The sequence below is a fragment of the Nerophis ophidion genome, linkage group LG01 (assembly GCF_033978795.1).
Source record: "Nerophis ophidion isolate RoL-2023_Sa linkage group LG01, RoL_Noph_v1.0, whole genome shotgun sequence".
NCBI lineage: Eukaryota > Metazoa > Chordata > Actinopteri > Syngnathiformes > Syngnathidae > Nerophis > Nerophis ophidion.
Window position 1 is genome coordinate 39432147 of NC_084611.1, and position 24148 is coordinate 39456294.

At 40.1% G+C, this 24148-nt stretch overlaps 1 protein-coding gene and 1 long non-coding RNA gene across 2 annotated transcripts in view; one reads left to right on the plus strand and one right to left on the minus strand.

Annotated features, from left to right (window-relative positions):
- The window catches only part of LOC133554194 (uncharacterized), a 15700-nt gene extending 7649 nt beyond the window's left edge, over positions 1–8051 (minus strand). Inside the window, exon 1 of the long non-coding RNA XR_009807071.1 lies at positions 7538–8051. This is a non-coding gene — a long non-coding RNA (uncharacterized LOC133554194). The remainder of the gene's footprint in view (positions 1–7537) is intronic.
- Positions 7223–24091, plus strand: rilpl2 (Rab interacting lysosomal protein-like 2). The gene is made up of 4 exons (XM_061902612.1): positions 7223–8031; positions 17739–17890; positions 18052–18174; positions 20507–24091. Exons 1-4 carry the CDS (start codon positions 7738–7740, stop codon positions 20526–20528), a joined length of 591 nt encoding a protein of 196 aa, XP_061758596.1. The 5' UTR covers positions 7223–7737; the 3' UTR covers positions 20529–24091.
- The last annotated feature ends 57 nt before the right edge of the window (positions 24092–24148 follow it).

Sequence of the window (24148 nt, forward strand, 5' to 3'; positions counted from 1 at the left end):
AGCAGTTAACGTTAGCCACGCTGCTACCTCTCTGCTGGGCGAGGGCGTGTATGTGACGTATGACGTGACAGTTGTGACGTATGTAAGAATGTGCGCCTGCTTGTCTGTGAGGAGACACAGGAAAGAGCGAGGAGAGCCTGAAGTGTACGCCCGCAGCTAAAAGTCCTTTTCTATATCGCACAGAGACAAACCCGCGATATATCGTATATATCGATATATCGCCCAGCACTAGTTTTTACTGAATGAGACACCCAGAATGTACACGTAAATAAAGAATATGGTATTGACAATATTCACTATGAACGATAAAATACTGAATATTAACAACATATGACACATTTTACAATCAAGTGAAAACGCAACAAAATACAACAAAAAGTAAAATATGAACGCAAAGGGTGAAAAAAACCCCACCTACAATCTGATATATGTGATATATCACTAAGCTTTAGAACTAAAAACTAAAAATCTACTTCCGCGTCTGTTCCTGACACCCACATTTCAGGCTGGCCAATCTGGAAACACTCTGTGGAAACGCTGCCCACCCACACTGCTTGGTGCCTGGTCCGAGCTGCTGTGACTCAGATTACCATATTAACTAATTAGATGACCATAGTAACTAATTAGATGACCATAGTAACTAGTATATCATGCAAAAGCACAGATTTCAAGCATTGAAATACTGTACTTAGTATAGTTGAAGACTTACGGTCATTAGAAAACATTACTGTATATCATAATGGCAGCTACACTTTCCAGCTTAAACATCTAAGAAAAATACAAACCCTGTTTCCATTAGAGTTGGGAAATTCTGTTAGATGTAAATATAAACAGAATACATCCATCCATCCATTTTCTACCGCTTATTCCCCTTTGGGGTGGCGGGGGGCGCTGGTGCCTATCTCAGCTACAATCGGGCGGGAGGCGGGGTACACCCTTGACATGTCGCCACCTCATCGCAGGGCCAACACAGATAGACCGACAACATTCACACTCACATTCACACACTAGAGCCAATTTAGTGTTGCCAATCAACCTATCCCCAGGTGCATGTCTTTGGAAGTGGGAGGAAGCCGGAGTACCCGGAGGGAACCCATGCATTTACAGGGAGGACATGCAAACTCCACACAGAAAGATCCCGAGCCCGGGATTGAACCCTGACAACTCAGGACCTTCGTATTGTGAGGCAGTGGCACTAACCCCTCTGACACCGTGAAGCCCTAAACGGAATACAATGATTTACAAATCATTTTCAACCCATATTCAGTTGAATATGGTACAAAGACAACATATTTGATGTTCAAACTGATGAACTTTTTTTTGTGTGCAAATAATCATTAACTTTAGAATTTGATGCTAGCAACACGTGACAAAGAAGTTGGGAAAGGTGGCAATAAATACTGATAAAGTTGAGGAATGCTCATCAAACACTTATTTGGAACATCCCACAGGTGTGCAGGCTAATTGGGAACAGGTGGGTGCCATGATTGGGTATGAAAAACAGCTTCCCAAAAAATGCTCAGTCTTTCACAAGAAAGGATGGGGCGAGGTACACCCCTTTGTCCACAACTGCGTGACCAAATAGTCAAACAGTTTAAGAACAACGTTTCTCAAAGTACAATTGCAAGAAATTTATGGATTTCAACATCTACAGTGCATAATATCATCAAAAGGTTCAGAGAATCTACAGAAATCACTCCACGTAAGTGGCATGACCGGAAACCAACATTGAATGACCGTGACCTTCGATCCCTCAAACGGCACTGTATCAAAAACCGACATCAATCTCTAAAGGATATTACCACATGGGCTCAGGAACACTTCAGAAAACCACTGTCACTAAATACAGTTGGTTGCTACATCTGTAAGTGCAAGTTAAAGCTCTACTATGCAAGCCAAAGCCATTTATCAACAACATCCAGAAACGCCGCCGGCTTCTCTGGGCCCGAGATCATTTAAGATGGACTTATGCAAAGTGGAAAATTGTTCTGTGGTCTGACGAGTCCACATTTCAAATTGTTTTTGGAAACTGTTTCCTCCTGAACAAAGAGGAAAAGAACCATCCGGATTGTTATAGGCGCAAAGTTAAAAAGCCAGCATCTGTGATGGTATGGGGGTGCATTAGTGCCCAAGGCATGGGTAACTTACACATCTGTGAAGGCACCATTAATGCTGAAAGGTACATAAAGGTTTTGGAGCAACATATATTGCCATCCAAGCAACGTTATCATGGACGCCCCTGCTTATTTCAACAAGACAATGTCAAGCCACGTGTTACAACAGCGTGGCTTCATAGTATAAGAGTGCAGGTACTAGATTGGCCTGCCTGTAGTCCAGACCTGTCTCCCATTGAAAACGTGTGGCGCATTATGTAGCCTAAAATACAACAACGGAGACCCCTTTTTTGTGAAAGACTGAGCCTTTTTTTGGGAAACTGCTTTTATACCCAATCATGGCACCCACCTGTTCCCAATTAGCCTGCACACCTGTGGGATGTTCCAAATAAGTGTTTGATCAGCAATCCTCAACTTTATCAGTATTTATTGCCACCTTTCCCAACTTCTTTGTCATGTGTTGCTGGCATCAAATTCTAAAGTTAATGATTATTTGCAATAAAAAAAAAAGGTTTTATCAGTTTGAACATCAAATATGTTGTCTTTGTACCATATTCAATTGAATATGGGTTGAAAAGGATTTGCAAATCATTGTATTCCGTTTATATTTACATCTAACACAATTTCCCAACTCATATGGAAAGAGAGTTTGTATTTGGGAATGTCCAGCAGGCCACATGTGGCCCCCGGGCCTTAATTTGCCCAGATGTGGTCTATGGTATGACTCGGCGGTAAAATAAAATGAAGCTTTTAGTATCTATTTATAACTTTTAATGCATTTAATTTGCATTTTTAGCTTTTCACTCTGAAAAGAACATTTAAATATTTTCTTGCTCTGCTTTAAATTAAGCTAAATACCAAAAATATGCAAGTATCCCCAATAATTGTTGGAAGGCTACACACTCATCTGTAAAATTATGTTTTTAGTGTTGTAATAAAGCATTATTTTTAACAAGTGTGGTCTTGTCATGTGACATGAATGGCTAAAAAAATCCTGTACATCTGCAGTAATGATGCATGTGAAGTGAAGTGAATTATATTTATATAGCGCTTTTCTCTAGTGACTCAAAGCGCTTTTTACATAGTGAAACCCAATATCTAAGTTACATTTAAACCAGTGTGGGTGGCACTGGGAGCAGGTGGGTAAAGTGTCTTGCTCAAGGACACAACGGCAGTGGCTAGGATGGCGGAAGCGGGGTTCGAACCTGGAACCCACAAGTTGCTGGCACGGCCACTCTACCAACCGAGCTATACCGCCCCGTTTTGTACACCAAGGAAATACAGATGTATATTTATTAAGGCTGTCAAAATTATTATTTTTAATAAGATTAATCACAGGTGATTACTTGCTTGCGTATTTAAAATTTGCTTAAGAAAAGACCCCGATATCTGTACACAAATGCAAGTTTATAGACAAAATGTCATCCAGGACTGTTTCTTAACATATTACTGAGATGCATGTCATGTTTGTGCAGCCCTTTGAGACACTAGTGATTTAGGGCTATATAAGTAAACATTGATTGATTGATTGATTTATCTGCACAAAATTTGCTAACAGTTTTTTTCTGAGGTTTTTTCAGGCTGTACTTTGAAGTGAAATTTTCCAGCCAGCACACCAGTTGGAGTCTCCTTGCTCATTTTGTATTGACATTTGCATTGATCTGATCACTGACCGTGTAGCGGTTAAGGTAAAAGAGCTCTTACGGTCAAAATAAATTGATATATATATATATATACACACAGCTTCACGGTGGAAGAGGGGTTAGTGCGTCTGCCTCATAATACGAAGGTCCTGCAGTCCTGGGTTTAAATCCAGGCTCGGGATCTTTCTGTGTGGAGTTTGAATGTTCTCCCCGTGAATGCGTGGGTTCCCTCCGGGTACTCCAGCTTCCTCCCACTTCCAAAGACATGCACCTGGGGATAGGTTGATTGGCAACACTAAATTGGCCCTAGTGTGTGAATGTGAGTGTGAATGTTGTCTGTCTATCTGTGTTGGCCCTGCGATGAGGTAGCGACTTGTCCAGGGTGTACCCCGCCTTCCGCCCGATTGTAGCTGAGATAGGCGCCAGCGCCCCCCGCGACCCCGAAAGGGAATAAGCGGTAGAAAATGGATGGATATATATATACAGTATATATGTATGTGTATATATTATATATATATATACATTTTATATAATATTTTTCTCTGATTAGTCACAATTTAACTCATTAATTTTGACAGCCCTAATATGTGTCCACTGAACTGGATTGCATTGTAATTTTTGGCACATGTGCATCAATCAATCAATCAATGTTTATTTATATAGGCCTTAATCACAAGTGTCTCAAAGGGCTGCACAAGCCACAACGACATCCGCGATTAAGCGCTCGCATAAGGGCAAGGGAAAAACTCACAACCCAGTGGGATGTCGATGAGAATGACTTAGGAGAAAGCTTGGAGAGGACCGCAAATGTGGGTGACACACCTTCACCTCTAGGGGAGACCGGATGCAATGGACGTCGAGGGGGTATGACATGATATTGTGAAAGTCCAGTCCATAGTGGATCCAACATAATAGTGAAAGTCCTGTCCATAGTAGATCTAACATAATAGTGAGAGTCCAGTCCATAGTGGATCTAACATAATAGTGAAAGTCATGTCCATAGTAGATCTAACATAATGGTGAGAGTCCAGTCCATAGTGGATCTAACATAATAATGAGAGTCCAGTCCATAGTGGATTTAACATAATAGTGAGAGTCCAGTCCATAGTGGATCTAACATAATAGTGAGTGTCCAGTCCATAGTGGATCTAACATAATAGTGAGAGTCCAGTCCATAGTGGATCTAACATAATAGTGAGAGTCCAGTCCATAATGGATCTAATATAATAGTGAGAGTCCAGTCCATAGTGGATCCAATATAGTAGCGAGACTCCCGTCCATTGTGGATCTAACATAATAGTGAGAGTCCAGTCCATAGTAGATCTAACATAATAGTGTGAAAGCCCAGTCCATGGTGGGTCTAACATAATAGTGAGACTCCAGTCCATAGTGGATCTAACATAATAGTGAGAGTCCAGTCCATAGTGGATCTAACATAATAGTAAGTCCAGTCCATAGTGGATCTAACATAATAGTGAGAGTCCAGTCCATAGTGGATCCAATATAGTAGTGGGAGTCCTGTCCATAGTGGATTTAACATAATAGTCAGAGTCCAGTCCATAGTGGATCTAACATAATAGTGAAAGTCCAGTCCATAGTGGATCTAACATAACGTGAGAGTCCAGTCCAAGGTGGGTCTAACATAATAGTGAGAGTCCAGTCCATAGTGGACCAATAGTGAAAGTCCAGTCCATAGTGGCTCTAATATGATAGTGAGAGTCCGGTCCATAGTGGATCTAACATAATAGTGAGAGTCCAGTCCATAGTGGATCCAAAATAGTAGCGAGACTCCCGTCCATTGTGGATCTAACATAATAGTGAGAGTCCAGTCCATAGTGGATCTAACATAATAGTGAGAGTCCAGTCCATAGTGGATCCAATATAGTAGCGAGACTCCCGTCCATTGTGGATCTAACATAATAGTGAGAGTCCAGTCCATAGTGTCTCACAAGAAATTTGAACACTTTTTCATCATGACATGACACACGGAAATCATCAAAGACCTCATACAGTAAGATGTTCAGGTTGTCGGCCATTTTGGTTGTAAGGTCCCATTTTTGGGGGATTCGGTCCCATTTAATTATTTTTTTTTTTTAGTTTTTTGTTGTAATTTGATTGATTGAGTTTTTTTCTTGTAATTTGGGACCTCTTTAGTTTGTCTATAGAATGTGTCGCGGGCCAATAAAAATTGCTCTGCGGGCCGCAATTGACCCCCGGGCCGCACTTTGGACATCCCTGTGCAATACAAATAAAGTGGATTTGATTGGATTGAGGCCTACAGAAAACCCACTACTACCGACCACGCAGTCAGATAGTTTATACATCAATGATGAAATATTAACATTGCAACACATGCCAATACGGCCTTTTTAGTTTACTAAATTGCAATTTTAAATTACTCGCCGAGTTTCTTGTTGAAAGCGTCACGGAATGATGACGCGTGCTATTGACGTTATTGGTTGAGCGGACGTTTTATCCAAGCACCACTTATGGCTAAAAGTCGTCTCTTTACATCGCATAATTACACAGTAATTTGGACATTTGTGTTGCAGAATCTTTTGCAATTTGTTCAATTAATAATGGAGACTATAAAAAAGAATGCTGTTGGTGGAAAGCGGTGGATTGCAGCTGCCTTTAGCAAAACAAACACAGCCGGTGTTTCTTTGTCTGTTGTGAAGTTTAGCGAACATGTTTCTCTACCACATGTCAACCAGAAAGTTTTTGGATGAGAAAATGGTGATATTAAGTCGGCTCTTACCGGAGACTTGTGCGGAGTTAGCATCATCCTGCAACAGCTGTCAAAAAGGCAGCTGTGATCTTGGCTCCTTCAATGGCTTCTCTCAGAGACACTGGCGGTCACCGCAGCCCTCCGACTTTCAGGTATGACTTTATAATCTCACTAAAACACTATTAACACAATAATTATATAAGGGATTTTCCAGAATTATCCTAGTAAATGTGTCTAACAACATCTGAATAACTCCCAGTGCTGTCGCCTTTTTTTTTTCTAGTGCTTCACTCTAACTTTCCTCATCCAGGAATCTTTCATCTTCGCTCAAATTAATGGGGAAATCGTCGCTTTCTCAGCCTGAATTGCTCTTGCTGCTGGTGGCTATGATTGTAAACAATGTGAGGATGTGAGGAGCTCTACAACCCGTGACATCACGCGCACATCGCCTGCTACTTCCGGTACAGGCAAGGCTTTTTTATTAGCGACCAAAAGTTGCAAACTTTATCGTCGATGTTGTTTACTAAATCCTTTCAGCAAAAATATGGCAATATCGCGAAAGGATCAAGTATGACACATAGAATGGACCTACTATCCCCGTTTAAATAAGAAAATATCATTTCAGTAGGCCTTTAAAGATTTGCTGGTGTTACATCACTTCATGCCAGTATTTTTTTTAAAAGACAAAATCATTTGCTGTCAGCACACTTTAAAACTGGACTGTTGTGTGTGTTCAGTGATTCAGCAAGACTCTGGCATGCTGATGATTGCTGGTTGCCATGGTGATCTGGCCGGACAGCGACAAGGGGGCGGAGCTACCGCAAACCGAATGACCGACGTTGCAGCATTACACACCTCAAAGCACTTTTACGCATCAAAGCCTTCCTAAATTCTTCCCAACTGTATTTCTTTGGGATAGCATGGTTACGTGAAGGCCACAAAACTACTAATAAAGTAAAAATAATACCAGCCGCGAGGAAACGTGTTCTAGATGAACCAGAGTGAAGTGGCGGTGAGTTATCTTGACGTGCGTGCGAACTCTTTGTGCTCACCTGTAGCTAGGATACTTAGCCCTCCTCTGCTGCCGGGCTAAGGACAGTCATTGGCGGATGAGCGATGGGGGACGTACCGCTCCTCTGGAAGTCAGCCCCTGGCAACATATGCGCGGTCGGAGCCCAGCGACGACGATAACCACCAACTTCAAGGAGTCTCCGTACACTCCTGTTTAGTTTCTTCGAGGAGGGTCACCAACATGGACTTGGCCGAGGAGTCTTCGCCCGCCTTGGCGTTCGAGAAGGAGGCTTTGGAGCTGACTGTCGAGGACGTGTACGACATCTCCTACGTCATTGGACGAGACTTGTTGAGGATCAGCCACAGAGGAGAGGAAGTGTCCGACCTCCAGTTCAGGATAGTCCGCGTTTTGGAGATGTTCGAGTCCATGGTCAACAAGTACAACTTGTCCCTGGAGGAGCTGAAAATGGAGCGAGACAACCTGAAGACCGAGCTGGACCGCGTCGTCACGGAAATATCCACGGGCCAGGGAACGGTGAGTCGTCCTCAAGTCACTCACAGTGTGAACGTGATGTGCTAATACAAAGTTTATTGCATTAAAAAACATTTTACTTTAACCCATAAGACAGGGGTCAGGAACCTTTTTGGCTGAGAGAACCACGAAAGCCAAATATTTTAAAATGTATTTCCATGAGAGCCATATAATATTTTTAACAATGAATACAACTGTCAGGTTCAAACACTGATGACATCTATTAAACAGACAAGAAGCAAGGAATTAAACAGAGACTGGATTCAATTTAGCTCAAGGAGTAGAAACACATAGACCTGGACCCTTGTACAGTGGCGTCCCACACTCTGACAAGAGAGTTCTACGCCTCCTCTTTTATTTGGACTTCCCTGATTACAACAACTAAATGTGTGCATCTCTTTTTCTTTTTAATAACATTGTTTTTTCTGAAGGTAACCAATAATAAATAAAATACTTTTGACCATTAATGCAACTTCTTTAACAGGTAGGTGCGATAGAAATGGATGGATTAATGAGAATGTTTTATATTTTGAACGTTATTTTTAACACTGTGGTTACCAGCGGAATTATTAATTACTTATCATGTTAAGCAACGTCAGCTAAGATTTATCTGTGAGCCAGACGCGGTCATCAAAAGAGCCACATCTGGCTCGAGAGCCATAGGTTCCCTACCCCTGCCTGCCATAAGAGATTCCTATGGGGACAATTTGTATTTTATAGCCATTTTAAGGAAAATGTATTAAATAATAATGCTTTATTAGGCCTCATTATTTCTTATGATGAAAAATTTCCCATCCAAAACTGTTGAAAGTACTCTATTTTAGTGGTTTTCCAATGGGGGTACTTGAAGGTATGCCCAGGGGTACGTGAGATTTTTTTTAAATTAGCAACAATTCAAAAATCCTTTTATAAATATATACAACCCCCGTTTTCATATGAGTTGGGAAATTGTGTTAGATGTAAATATAAACGGAATACAATGATTTGCAAATAATTTTCAAACCATATTCAAATGAATGCACTACAAAGACAAGATATTTGATGTTCAAACTCATAAACTTTATTTTTATTTTTTTGCAAATAATAATTAACTTAGAATTTCATGGGCGCAACACGTGCCAAAGTAGTAGGGGAAAGGCATGTTCACCACTGTGTTACATCACCTTTTCTTTTAACAACACTCAATAAACATTTGGGAACTGAGGAAACTAATTGTTGAAGCTTTGAAAGTGGAATTCTTTCCCATTCTTGTTTTATGTAAAGCTTCAGTCGTTCAACAGAACGGGGTCTCCGCTGTCTTATTTTAAGCTTCATAATGCGCCACACATTTTCGATAGGAGACAAGTCTGGACTGCAGGTGGGCCAGGAAAGTACCCGCACTCTTTTTTTACGAAGCCACGCTGTTGTAACATGTGCTGAATGTGGCTTTGCTGAAATAAGCAGGGGCGTCCATGAAAAAGACAGCAGTATACGTTGTTCCAAAACCTGTATGTACCTTTCAGCATTAATGGTGCCTTCACAGAAGTGTAAGTTACCCATGCCTTGGGCACTAATGCACTCCCATACCATCACAGATGCTGGCTTTTGAACTTTGCGTCGATAACAGTCTGGATGGTTCGCTTCCCCTTTGGTCCAGATGACACAATGTCGAAAATTTCCAAAAACAATTTAAAATGTGGACTCGTCAAACCACAGAACACTTTTACACTTTGCATCAGTCCATCTTAGATGATCTCGGGCCCAGAGAAGCCGGCGGTGTTTCTGGATGTTGTTGATTAATTCGCTTTGCATAGTAGAGCTTTAACTTGCACTTACAGATGTAGCGACCAACTGTATTTAGTGACAGTGGTTTTCTGAAGTGTTCCTGAGCCCATCTTTGTCACGTGTTGCTGGCATCAAATTCTAAAGTTAATGATTTGCAAAAAAAAAGAATGTTAATCAGTTTGAACATCAAATATGTTGTCTCTTTATTTACATCTAACACAATTTCCCAACTCATATGGAAACAGGGTTTGTAATAGAATGACATCTGTAAATTAGTATATACAACAGTTTTGTAATATGTAATTAATTAATTCAGTCATTATTAACATAATGAGATGAAAAACATATTATTTTCAATAAGGTTGAAAGTCCATCCGTCCATCCATTTTCTAACGCTTATTCCCTTCTGGGTAGCAGGGGGTGCTGGAGCCTACCTCAGCTCCATTCGGGTGGAAGGCGGTGTACACCCTGGACAAGTCTCCACCTCAACACAGGGCCAACACAGACAACATTCACACTCACATTCACACACAAGGTTGAAAGTAATTCTCATAATTCCTCTTCTTTGTACATTGTAAGTACTATTCATTTGAACAACCTCTTAAAGTAAATCATATCAGTACAATGTTTAACTTCATTACTTAATCAATTCCATCATTTAATTCCACATACTGATATGTTAAGGGTTCTAATTTTTCTCTACGACTCGCTTAAAATGTCAACACGACACAAAAAGTGACAAAATTGTAGTTCCTGATTTAAAATGTCCATTGAAAAAAACCTCAAAAATATAATTTTTGATCCCAAATTTATCTACAGATCCATTGTCCATACTGCTTGCCTAACATGTCAACACTACACATAAATGACCCAATAAAAAATAATTTAAAAGGCCATTACTTTTTTTCCAGTGTTTTCCTGCATTTTAGCTGCTTGATATTTCTTTTTTTTTTTTTATATATTTTTTTATTCATCCATCCATCCATTTTTCTACCGCTTGTCCCTTTTGGGTACGCGGGGGGTGCTGGAGCCTATCTCCGCTGCATTCGGGTGGAAGGCGGAGTACACCCTGGACGAATAAAAAATCACTTAAAAGGCCATTCCTTTTGTATCCGTGTTTTCCTGCATTTTAGCTGCTTGATATTTATTTTTTGTAATATTTTTTTAGTCATCCATCCATCCATTTTCTACCGCTTGTCCCTTTTGGGGTCACGGGGGGTGCTGGAGCCTATCTCAGCTGCATTCCGGCAGAAGGCGGGCTACAATAAGAAATCACTTAAAAGGCAATTTTTTTTCCCCTTGTTTTCCTGCATTTTTGCTGCTTGAAAGTTATTTTTTGTAATATTTTTTTTATTCATCCATCCATTTTGTACCGCTTGTCCCTTTTGGGGTGACGGGGGGTGCTGAAGCCTATGTCCGCTGCTTTTGGGCGGAAGGCGGGGTACACCATGGATGAATAAAAAATTACTTTAAAGGCCATTCTTTTTTTCCGTGTTTTCCTGCATTTTAGGTGCTTGATATTTATTTTTTATAATATTTATTTAATCATTTGATAGGGAATCATAATACAAGTACTGAGAAAACAGACAATTTCTAAACCTTAATTAAAAAAAACCCAAAACCAGTGTTTTGTGGTCTGACTTGTCCACATTTCAAATAGTTTTTGGAAACTGTGGACGTCATGTCCTCCGGACCAAAGACGAAAAGAACCATCCGTACTGTTCTATGCCCAAAGTTCAAAAGCCAGCATCTGTAATGGTTTAAAGTTAAAAGTTAAAGTACCAATGATTGTCACACACACATTAGGTGTGGCGAAATTATTCTCTGCATTTGACCCATCACCCTTGATCACCCTCTGGGAGGTGAGGAGAGCAGTGAGCAGCAGCGGTGGCCGTGCCCGGGATTCATTTTTGGTGATTTAACCCCCAATTCCAACCCTTGATGCTGAGTGCCAAGCAGGGAGGGAATGGGTCCCATTTTTTATAGTCTTTGGTATGACTTGGCCGGGGTTTGAACTCACAACCTACCGATCTCAGAGTGGACTCTCTAGCCACTAGGCGTAATAGTGCCCAAGGCTAGTTAAAGGGGAACATTATCACCAGACCTATGTAAGCGTCAATATATACCTTGATGGTGCAGAAAAAAGACCATATATTTTTTTAACCGATTTCCGAACTCTAAATGGGTGAATTTTGGCAAATTAAACGCCTTTCTGTTTATCGCGCTGGAGGCGAAGACGTCAGAATGTGACGTCGCCGAGGTAACACACCCGCCATTTTCATTTTCAACACATTACAAACACCGGGTCTCAGCTCTGTTGTTTTCCGTTTTTTTTTTTACTATTTTTTGGAACCTTGGAGACATCATGCCTCGACGGTGTGTTGTCGGAGGGTGTAACAACACTAACAGGGAGGGATTCAAGTTGCACCACTGGCCCGAAGATGCCAAAGTGTCTGCCGCCAGACCCCCATTGAATGTGCTGGAGTGTCTCCACATTTTACCGGCGATGCTAAGGCAGACATGGCACAGAGATGTATGGATAACATGCAAATGCATTTGCAACGATAGTCAACGAAATCACAAAGATGAGTTTTGTTGATGTTGACTGCCAGCTAATCGATGATAACATGCTACGCTAATCGATGCTAACATGCTATTTACCAGCGGTGCTAAAGCAGACATGGTACAGAGATGTATCGATAACCTGCAGATGCATTTGCAACTATATTACGTTTCCTTCCACCCACATTTAATGTGAAAAAAACACTTACCAATCGACGGATTTAAGTTGCTCCAGTGTCAAGAGATGTGAAAGTCCTGATCGTTTGGTCCGCACATTTTACCGGCGATGCTAACGCAGCTATTCGGCCATGCTATGGCTATGAATAGCGTCAATAGCTATTCGCTCAATAGCTTCAGTTCTTCTTCAATACTTTCATACTCCAACCATCTGTTTCAATACATGCGTAATCTGTTGAATCGCTTAAATCGCTGGAATCCGAGCTAATGTCACTATATCTTGCTGTGGTATTCCCATTGTTTGTTTACCTTGGCAGCACTGTGTGACGTCATAGGGAAATGGATAGTGGTTTCGAAGATAGCGAAAATTAAGGCACTTTAAAGCTTTATTTAGGGATATTCCGAGACCGGTAAAATTTTGAAAAAAACTTCAAAAAATACAACAAGCCACTGGGAACTGATTTTTATTGTTTTTAACCCTTTTGAAATTGTGATAACGTTCCCCTTTAAAAGGAAAGGCCATGTGACACAGTGGTAAAAATGCCCCTGTGCCAACTTTTTTGCAATGTGTTGCTGCCATTAAATTTTAAGTTAGTGATTATTTGCAAAAAAAAAAAATGTTTCTCAGTTCAAACATTAAATATCTTGTCTTTGCAGTCTATTCAATTGAATAATAATAATAATAATAATAATAATGGATTAGATTTATATCGCGCTTTTCTATTGTTATATACTCAATGCGCTCACAGAGAAGTGGGAACCCATCATTCATTCACACCTGGTGGTGGAAAGCTACATCTGTAGCCACAGCTGCCCTGGGGTAGACTGACGGAAGCGTAGCTGCCAGTTTGCGCCTAAGGCCCCTCCGACCACCACCAATCATTCATTCATCATTCATTCACCAGTGTGAGCGGCACCGGGGGCAAAGGGTGAAGTGTCCTGCCCAAGGACACAACGGTAGTGACTTTGATGTCAATAAGTGGGGAGCGAACCTGTAACCCTCAGGTTTCTGGCACGGCCGCTCTACCCACTACGCCATGCCGCCCCAAATAATTGAATATACAGGACTGTCTCAGAAAATTTGAATATTGTGATAAAGCCCTTTGTTTTCTGTAATGCAACTAAAAACATGAAAATGTCATACATTCTGGATTATTACACATCAACTGAAATATTGCAAGCCTTTTATTATTTTTATATTGCTGATTATGGCCTACAGCATAAGAAAACTAAAAAATCTTATCTCCAAAAATTAGAATATTTCCTTAGACCTAGTAAAAAAAAAGATTTATAACAGCAAAACTAAGTCAAACATTTAAAAATGTTAATTAATGCACTCAGTAATTGGTTAGGAATCCTTTTGCACGGATTACTGCATCAATACGGCGTGGCATGGAGACAATTGGCCTGTGGCATTGATGAGGTGTTATGGATGCCCAGGATGTTTCAATAGCGGCCTTTAGCTCATTTGCATTATTGGGTCTGGTGTCTTTCAGCTCAGGTCAGGGGAGTTGGCAGGCCAATCGAGGACAGTAATGCCATGGTCAGTAAAGTTAAAGTTAAAGTACTAATGATTGTCACACGTACTAGATGTGGCAAAATTATTCTCTGCATTTGACCCATCACCCTTGATCACACCCTGGGAGGTGTACACCAGTTACTAGTGGTTTTGGCACTGTGCGCAGGTGCCAGATCATGCTGGAAAATGAAATCATCATCTCCATAGAGCTTTTCAACAAATGGAAGCATGTAGCGCTGTAAATCTCTTGGTACACAGCTGCATTGACTCAGGACTTGATGAAACACAGTGGACCAACACCAGCACCTGACATGGCTCCCCAAACCATTGCTGACTGTGGGAACGTCACACTGAGCTTCAAGCAACTTGGATTTTGCTCCTCTCCAGCCTTCCTCCAGACTCTAGTGCAGGGGTCGGGAACCTTTTTGGCTGAGAGAGCCATGAAAGCCAAATATTTCAAAATGTATTTCCATGAGAGCCATATAATATTTGTTAACATTGAATACCACTAAATGCGTGCATTTTTAAGTAAGACCAACATTTTTAGAGTATAACAAGTCTCTTATTCTTTTTTATAACATTGTTATTCTAAGGTTAACCAATAATAAATATAATACTTCTTACCATTAATGCAACATCTTGAACAGTTGCGATAGAAAACGGATGGTTGGATTAAAATGCATGACAACGTTTTATAATTTCAACGTTATTTTTAACACTGATTACCAGCGGAATTATTCATTATTTATCGTGTTAAGCAATGTCAGCTAAGATTTATCTGAGAGCCAGATGCAGTCATCAAAAGAGCCACATCTGGCTCTAGAGCCATAGGTTCCCTACCCCTTCTCTAGCGCCTTGACTTCCAAATGAAATACAAAACTTGCGTTCGTCTGAAAACCGGACACTAGACTACTCTGCAACTGTCCAGTGCTTCTTTTCCATAGCCCAAGTCAGACGCTTCTTCCGTTGTCTTGGGTTCAGGAGTGGCTTAACCATGGGAATACGGCTATTGTAGCTCTATATTTTGAAAAGGATTTTCAAATCATTGTATCCAGTTTTTATTTACGAATTACACAACATGCAAACTTCACTGGTTTTGGGTTTTGTATCTTTTAACTCAAAATATTTAATGTTGCACTATTGGTTTTCATTTTCTTTACTAGCTGACACTACTTTTCCCCATTCAAAGCATGCAGCAACAAACGTAAAGCTTTTTATGTGAGGTTCATTAAGGAGTCTAAATTGTCTTGATACTTTTTCAAAAACACTTACATTTGGTTATTCGAAGTCTGCATTGTCTTACAAAAACAAATTCATTGAGTTCAGATAGGATTTGAACAAAACCAGTTAAAGGGGCTGTTTGAATCATTTTCACAGATGCCTAAAGGGCGCCAACTGTACAGCGTATTTTACAAAGTTAGCTGTCATTGAAGGTTTATTCTATCGTAACGACAACATGACTGGAAATTGCTCGTTGCTTCTCTTGAAATGCTTGACAAGACCGTGTGAGTGACAGCCGTAAACACCAGTCATTTTTTTCAGGATACAAAATGCTGAAATGCTTATTACATAAACTTTGTAATTGTGAAAAATATAGACAATTGTAAAACAAATGTGTTCTGTTAAACCACGAATGGTAACATAAGCTAGGCGGGGTTGTTTTTGTTTTAGCACCTCAATTTAAGTTTTGTTTGTCAATTGTTAAATTGTCCCCGATTTGAAATCGATTCTCGATTCAAAGTGATTCTCACAATATATTATTTGATAAAAAAATATATACATAGTATTATAGTAAAACCTTTTATAAAAAAAAAAGTATATGCACAGTGAGTAAGTGCTCGGATGGCCTAAAAAGTGGATTTTTTAAATTTGTTTAAAAAAAATATATAGGTATAAGAAAAAAGGTGACTCGACTTATAATCAAAATAAGTAGGAATCATAATTCGGATGTGAATCATTTTTTGAGCACCCCTATTCCTTAGACAATATATTATTTTCACAAGAAAACAAACCATAGGTATTAAAACAAGGTGAGAAACTACAAAAACTATCATACAAACATGAGTAGTAGAGATGTCCGATAATATCTGACTGCCGATATTCTCAGCGAATAAATGCTTTGTGAATTGTGAATTATATTTATACAGCGCTTTTTCTCTAGTGACTCAAAGAGCTTTACATCGTGAAACCCAATATCTAATTTTTACATTTAAACCAGTGTGGGTGGCACTGGGAGCAGGTGGGTAAAGTGTCTTGCCCAAGGACACAACGGCAGTGACTAGGATGGCGGAAGCGGGGATCGAACCTGCAACCCTCAAGTTTCTGGCACGGCCGCTTTACCAACCGAGCTATACCGCTTTAAAATGTAATATCGGAAAGTATAGGTATCAAACAATAAAATGTACGACTTTTTAAAACGCCGCCGTATGGAATGGTACACGAACGTAGGGAGAAGTACAAATCAGTTGCGTTTCCCAGTCATACTTGCCAACCCTCCCGATTTTCCCGGGAGACTCACGAATTTCAGTGCCCCTCCTGAAAATCTCCCGGGACAACCATTCTCCAGAATTTCTCCCGATTTCCACCCAGACAACAATATTGGGGACGTGCCTTAAAGGCAATGCCTTTGCGTGCCGGCCCGGTCACATAACATCTGCAGCTTTTTACACACACAAGTGAATGCAAGCCATACTTGGTCAACAGCCGTACAGGTCACACTGAGGGTGGCCATATAAACAACTTTAACACTGTTACAAATATGCACCACACTGTGAACCCACACCAAACAAGAATGACAAATACATTTTGGGAGAACATCCGCACCGTGACACAACAGAACAAATACCCAGAATCCCTTGCAGCACTAGCTCTTCCGGGGTGCTACAATATACAACCCCCCCACCCCCCCACCCCCACCTCAACCTCCTCATGCTCATGTCCTCATGTCCCAAATTCCAAGCTGCTGTTTTGAGGCATTAAAAAAAAAATGCACTTTGTGTCTTCAATAACGGGATTCACGGTGGAAGAGGGGTTAGTGCGTCTGCCTCACAATACGAAGGTCCTGCAGTCCTGGGTTCTATCCCAGGCTCGGGATCCTTCTGTGTGGAGTTTGCATGTTCTCCCCATGAATGCGTGGGTTCACTCCGGGTACTCCGGCTTCCTCCCACTTCCAAAGACGTGCACCCGGGGATAGTTTGATTGGCAACACTAAATTGGCCCTAGTGTGTGAATGTTGTCTGTCTATCTGTGTTGGCCCTGGGATGAGATGGCGACTTGTCCAGGGTGTACGCCGCCTTCTGCCCGATTGTAGCTGAGATAGGCGCCAGTGCCCCCCGCGACACCAAAAGGGAATAAGCGGTAGGAAATGGATGGATGGATGGATGGACTTCAATAATAAATATGGCAGTGCCATGTTCGGATTTGTTTCCATAACTTGAGTTGATTTATTTAGAAAAAAACGTGTTTTATTGTTTAATGCATCCAGCAGGGCATCACAACAAAATCAGGCATAATAATGTGTTTATTCCACGCCTGTATATATCAGTATCGGTTGATATCAGAATCGGTAATTAAGAGTTGGACAATATCGGATATTGGCAAAAAAAGCCATTATCGGACATCTCTAATGAATAGTAGTGTATTTTTTTGAAAATATACCTCTTTTTTGTCTTATTTCCCCCATATCAAGCAAACAGTGGGAGCAAACCAGCTGGTTGTTGACCTGAGTGATCCCAACAGGCCGCGCTTCACCATGCAGGAGCTGAAGGAGGTTCTGCAAGAGAGGAACCAGCTGAAAGCCCAGCTCATGGTGGCGCAGGACGAGCTGCAGCTCTACAAGAGGTCAAAGTCCTAATGTCTCAGGAAGTATTCCCCCTCCATAAAATATCAATAAAGTGCCAAAACATTTTTTTTATTGCACCGTCACGTGTTAAGGTAGTCTCATAAACCCGCTTTTTTTTGCAGACGAGTGGTTTTCAAAAAGTTCGATTGTGTTTGTGCAGTGGAATTCTGTCACCGGGCCAAGCTGCCATGGTGGAAGTGGACCTGGACCCACCAGAAACTCCAGAAAACGGTTCAACGAGGATCAACCATTCAAAAGAAGAGAAGACAACCATCAGTAAACTGTAAGCATCACTGTGGTTTTCCAACACAGCACAACATGTGTTGTCTTTGTTAGAAGATGTTTGGAGTGTTCACAAAAAGACATGTTCATTGACCAGGTAACTATTTTGGTACTTTTATATGGAACGTGCTGACTAAATTCATAATATCTTGATTCGCTTTGTATCGAATTGATTTCCACATATATAATATATATAAATATATTGATTGATTGATTGAAACTTTTATTAGCAGATTGCACAGTACAGTACATATTCCGTACAATTGACCACCAAATGGTAACACCCGAATAAGTTTTTCAACTTGTTTAAGTCGGGGTCCACGTAAATCAATTCATGGTAATATATGTAATATTTACATATATATACACTTTATATATATATATATATATATATATATATATATATATAATGGGTTGTACTTGTATAGTGCCTTTCTACCTTCAAGGTACTCAAAGCGCTTTAACCAGGGTCCCTCGGGTCGCGCACGGCCACTCTGCCACGGCGTCCCTATATATATATATATATATATTTACATACACATACACATATATATATATAGATATATATATATACACATATATATATGGAGATCTTTACATACATATAAATATATATATATATTTATGTATATGTGTGTAAATATATATACATATATATACACACATGCATATATACACACATATATATATATATATATATATATATATATATATATATATATATATATATATACATACTGTATATATATGTACACATATGCATATATACATACATACATATATATATATATATAAAAAATATATATATATATATCTATATATACACACATATATATATATATCTATATATACATATATATATACCTCAGAAATGCGGCAAACATAAAAATTGTGTGTTGCGTTTTTCCCATCATTTCTTGTAATGCATTTAAATAAGTGTCATTTGAATTTTTGGGGATTTTTTTTTTTTTACATTGATTGGACATTTTTTATAATATCCACGAAGTTCAATGAGTAGGTAGCGTTATGTGTGACCATGTTTTGTTAAATGTTTGCGCTTCTTGATTTCTTTTCTGCACCATGACGAGGGAAGGTTGTCTGGATTGGTTATTATAAATAAATAATGTGCTGTGTTTCTCTATATTTGTTGGTCTTTATGTGTACCAGCCCTAAAAGAGGAGAACATTTGAGATGAGAAAGTGCTTGGAAATAGAATAGAATTGCAGGGACTTAAAAATAAAAAAGGTTAGTGCTTATTGTTGTATAAAATTATTTTCAGAGGTGAATTAAGGATAACAGTAGTTGACATATTTAATATTGTGTGGAGTGTCGTGTTAGTTCCCGGTGATCAGCTGGAATAGGCTCCAGCTTGTCTGTGCCCCTGAACAGCATAAGCAGCATTGAGACAGGATGCCTGTGATATATTTAAGGATGAAGTGTAAGGCAGGAGAGCTCTCCCGTCCAAAGGCAAAACCTAGTAACTCACTTCTAGCTGATTTTGCGAAAACAAAGGAAAACCAATCTATCTTGATGCTGTCTTACAAAGATCTACAAAGTCATCAAACATATACATCTTTTCTTGAGCTTTCATTTTCTTGCCGATTGAGCCATGGGTTGAATCTGCTCTCATGAACGTGTGCCCTTTCTCCAGATATTTTATTACAATCTCGGGTGGGCCCCATTCTGCGTTTGCACATTGGGCAAGAGCCGTGTACAGCGTCCAGTTTTTATTTTGACCTCCACAGTTATCTGCCCAAAAGAGTATGCAAGGGGAAAAATCAAGAACAATACATTTAATGAAGGTGCTTGCAACGTCCTGGGCCAATCTTCCAAATATCCCCTCGTGCCATAATATCACATAATCAGGTTGACCGTCGGCCCCCATTCGTGCAAATGTCTCATTAAAGACAATAAGGCGACTGACAAAGAAGCTCCGATTGGTCCCTTGAGATACTAGGTTTTTCTGTTGTATCTACTCGGTTATGTGGTAGTTGCTAGGTCCTGCCATGCGCGTAACAGCTTACTTACGGAACAAATTACAATATCGCATACACTAATGTAAAGCATATCACCTAGGAACTCCAAAATTATTATCAGCTCAGTTTTGACCAAAATTATTATCAGCTCAGTTTTGACCAAAATTGATCTACTGGGTTTTGCCTTTGGACGGGAGAGCTGCCCCTAGAGTATTCCTGCAGGAGCGTGCTAATGAAATACATGTGACCACATCCACTCATGCAGCTGATGCACTCCGTCTTTGGCCTCCACACTTTTCCCCCCAACCCTGGAATGCATTCGCCAACTACTTATTTTTTTTCTTCTTCTCCTACCAGGTTTTCATTTCGACGGAAATAAAGAAGACAACGCTGACGAGCCATGCGGAAAACAAACTGGATTTGTTGACAGGTTTCTCACTGGGTTAACAACCACTTTTATATTTTTGTACTCTACATTTGACTTGTAATGCCAACAAGGTATATATCTACTGTGTCATCAACAAGCTCACTGGACACTTCATTAGGAACACCTTTGCTCTGCAATGTGCTGGGTTAAACTTCTTTTATTGTAATTTGTGTCAACGTTGTCAGCCATTCTCACTACTTTGGTTACCTTGTTTAGCGATCTAAAAGGGGGAGGATATTAGTCATCGCTCAGCAAAGTACCAACAAAATAAACATTCTCAAAAGTACCATATTACACAATTTTATCTTATCTTAATTGTCTCAGAAGTCCCACTGAGGCCGGGGTATCAAACAGGTTTTATCCGGCCCGCGGAATGAGTTTGCTGAGTATAAAAATTAACCTGAATTTTTTGAATGAAAGAAACAGCTGTTCTAAATGTGTCTTCTGGATGTCATGATAGCAATTCTTTGTAGATAAAATAAACCATCAGTACATCAGTCGAGGAAAATGATCAAACTACAGTTGAAGTTAAGTTAAAGTACCAATGATTGTCACACACACTAACCCTAACACACTAATATGCTTAATTTTGTTGTGATGCCCCGCTGGATCCATTAAACAATGTAACAAGGTTTTACAAAATAAATCAACTCAAGTTACGTCAAAAAATGCCAACATGGCGCTGCCATATTTATTATTGAAGTCACAAAGTGCATTATTTTTTTAACGTGCCTCAAAACAGCAGCTTGGAATTTGGGACATGCTCTCCCTGAGAGATAATACGGAAGTTGAGGTGGGTGGAGGTTGCGGGGGTGTATATTATAGCGTCCCGGAAGAGTTAGTGCTGCAAAGGGGTTCTGGGTATTTGTTCTATTGTGTTACGGTGTGGATGTTCTCCCAAAATGTGTTTCTCATTCTTGTTTGGTGTGGGTTCACAGTGTGGCGCATATTAGTAACAGTGTTAAAGTTCTTTATACGGCCACCCTCAGTGTGACCTGTATGGCTGTTGACCAAGTATGCCTTGCATTCACTTGTGTGTGTGAAAACCCGTAGGTATTATGTGATTGGGCCGGCACGCAAAGGCAGTGCCTTTAAGGTTTATTGGCGCTGTGTACTTCTCCCTACGTCTGTGTACACAGCAGCGTTTTAAAAAGCCATAAATTTTACTTTTTGAAATCGATACCGATAATTTCTGATATTATATTTTAAAGCATTTATCAGCAGATAATATCGGCAGTCCAATATTATCGGACTTCTCTACTTGTTCATGTTTGTATGCTAGTTTTTGTAGTTTCTCATCTTGTTTTAAAAGCTATGGTTTGTTTGTTTTCTTGTGAAAAAAAATATTTTTTTAAATCTATAATTTTTTGGAAACAAATTTTAAAATGACGCTTTTTTCAGGCCATCTCAGCGCTTACTCACTGTGCATGTACTTTTTATATTTTGAAAAGGTTTTAAAATAATACTATATATCGGCAGATTGTATCGGCAGTCCGATATTATCGGACATCTCTACTATTCGCTGAAGAAAAACTAAATAATCAAAATAACAGCTTTGTTTGATCATTTGCCCAATTTATGACGTTTTTCCTCCTGGTGACATATCACTGACTTGTATGGTAGCAATTTACCTGGAGAGCTTTGCACGAGTCTGCCGTTGTAGTCTCTCGCTTGGACTTAAGAAGTCCAATGCAGAATACAAGCAATAAGTTCCTTCTTTTCTATCCTCTTTTTGTGGGGCAGACTGACTCGTACATGCACATGCATCCTCCGCTGTTGCCATTTATTATACAGACATAGTTTTACCATATCTTTGAGTAGACTCCATATGGAAGCACTAAAAACTACAACTTGACTGACAGGGAGGAGAGGACAGTTATAGTGGAGGTACGTAAATAAGACTTGAAGAGACGGTCAGAAAGCGACTTCAAGATGGTCTGTAAAACATCATCTATGCAACATTTTGACCAACCACCATTACATGTTATGCAGACCACAAAGGAGTGTCTATACCAGACCTGGGCAAATTAAGGCCCGGGGTCAACATTTCAATCTGGCCTGCCGAACATTCCCAAGTCATTTTTTTTTTTCTATCTTTAAGCTGGAAAGTGTAGATGCCATTATGATGTGCAGTGATGTTTTCTAATGACCGTAAGTCTCGAACTATACCAAGTCTTTCAATGGTTGAAATCTGCACTTTTGCATGATAAATCAGTTACTATGGTAATCTAATTAGATACTATGGTAATGTAAGTCACAGCAGCTCAGACGAGGCACCAAGCAGTGTGGGTGGGGAGCGTTTCCACAGAGTGTTTCCAGAGCCCGAAATGTGTGTGTCAGGGACAGATGCGGAAGGAGATTTTTACAACAAAGTTCTAAAGCTTAGTGATTTATCAGATAGTAGGTGTTCTTTTGTTAGTTTTTTTTACCCTATTTTGCTGTGTTTGTATATGTGGATGGAGATGGGGTGTGACGTTCAAAATGTTGTCAATATTCAGTGTTTTATCATTCATAGTTAATATTGTAAATCCCTGTGACTGTCTCAAGCCGTTGCCTTGCGGGTTCCATGGACCACCAAGGAAGACACGACTTTGAACAGTTTGACTTTGTTTATTTTTCAATAAACACCTCAGTCCAGGTCGCTTTCCCGCTCCTCTTTTCCGCTCGCTCGTTGTCTGTATTCGGCTCTCACCCTCTCTCGCTCTGCGTCAGCTGCACTCCTGCTTCTTCCAGTCTCTCCGCCTCTCATCCCGACGTTCACGGCTGCCGTCCTTTTAACCAGTGCGAGAGGATTGCATGATTGTCCCCAGGTGCGTGATCTACGCACCGCCCCGCCCCGCCGCTCGCTTGCCGTCGGACCGTCGGCTCCGCCTCTCCACAATCTCGCATTCTTTATTTTCATGTACATTCCGGGTGTCTCATTCTGTAAAAAAATTTGAAATTCCATTCGGTTTTTTTAAGGCGGTCTGTCGTAACGTTTTTAGCATTCAATCAGACATTATTGTGAGGTTTTGTATTGGTGTTCGTAAAAATAATACCGGCCCCCAGACACATTTTTTTTTCTCAAAATTTGGCCCCTCCCCCGTCAAAATAATTGCCCATGCCTGGTCTAAAATTAGGGAAAAAAATAGGCCCCCTTTAAGACGTGTAGTAAAGCCTCTTGAAACTTTCTGACGTCATGAAAAGCCGCAATTTAAATGGAGTGTTTAAGCGTCTCTTCTCGTCAAAGTGGAGCAAACAATTGAGGCAGAAATTGTTTTATATTTGGTGCTGGTAAAAATGCGTATTACTATTAGAACATTAGTAACATTAGTAATGCAGCACACTTAAATGAGTCCCTCCTCTCGACACCAAGCATTGTTACAGCTCTTGTATGGGATGAATTTCAATGTTGCAGGTGTACCTAATGAAGTGTCTGAAACTTGGGCTTAAAATGTTGCAAAGTGATGTTATTAGCTTTGCGGATTGTTTCAAACTCCATCCATTCCAAATGAAAATAAAACCATGCGCTAGGGCAGTGGTTCTCAACCTTTTTTCAGTGATGTACCCTGTGAACATTTTTTTAATTCAAG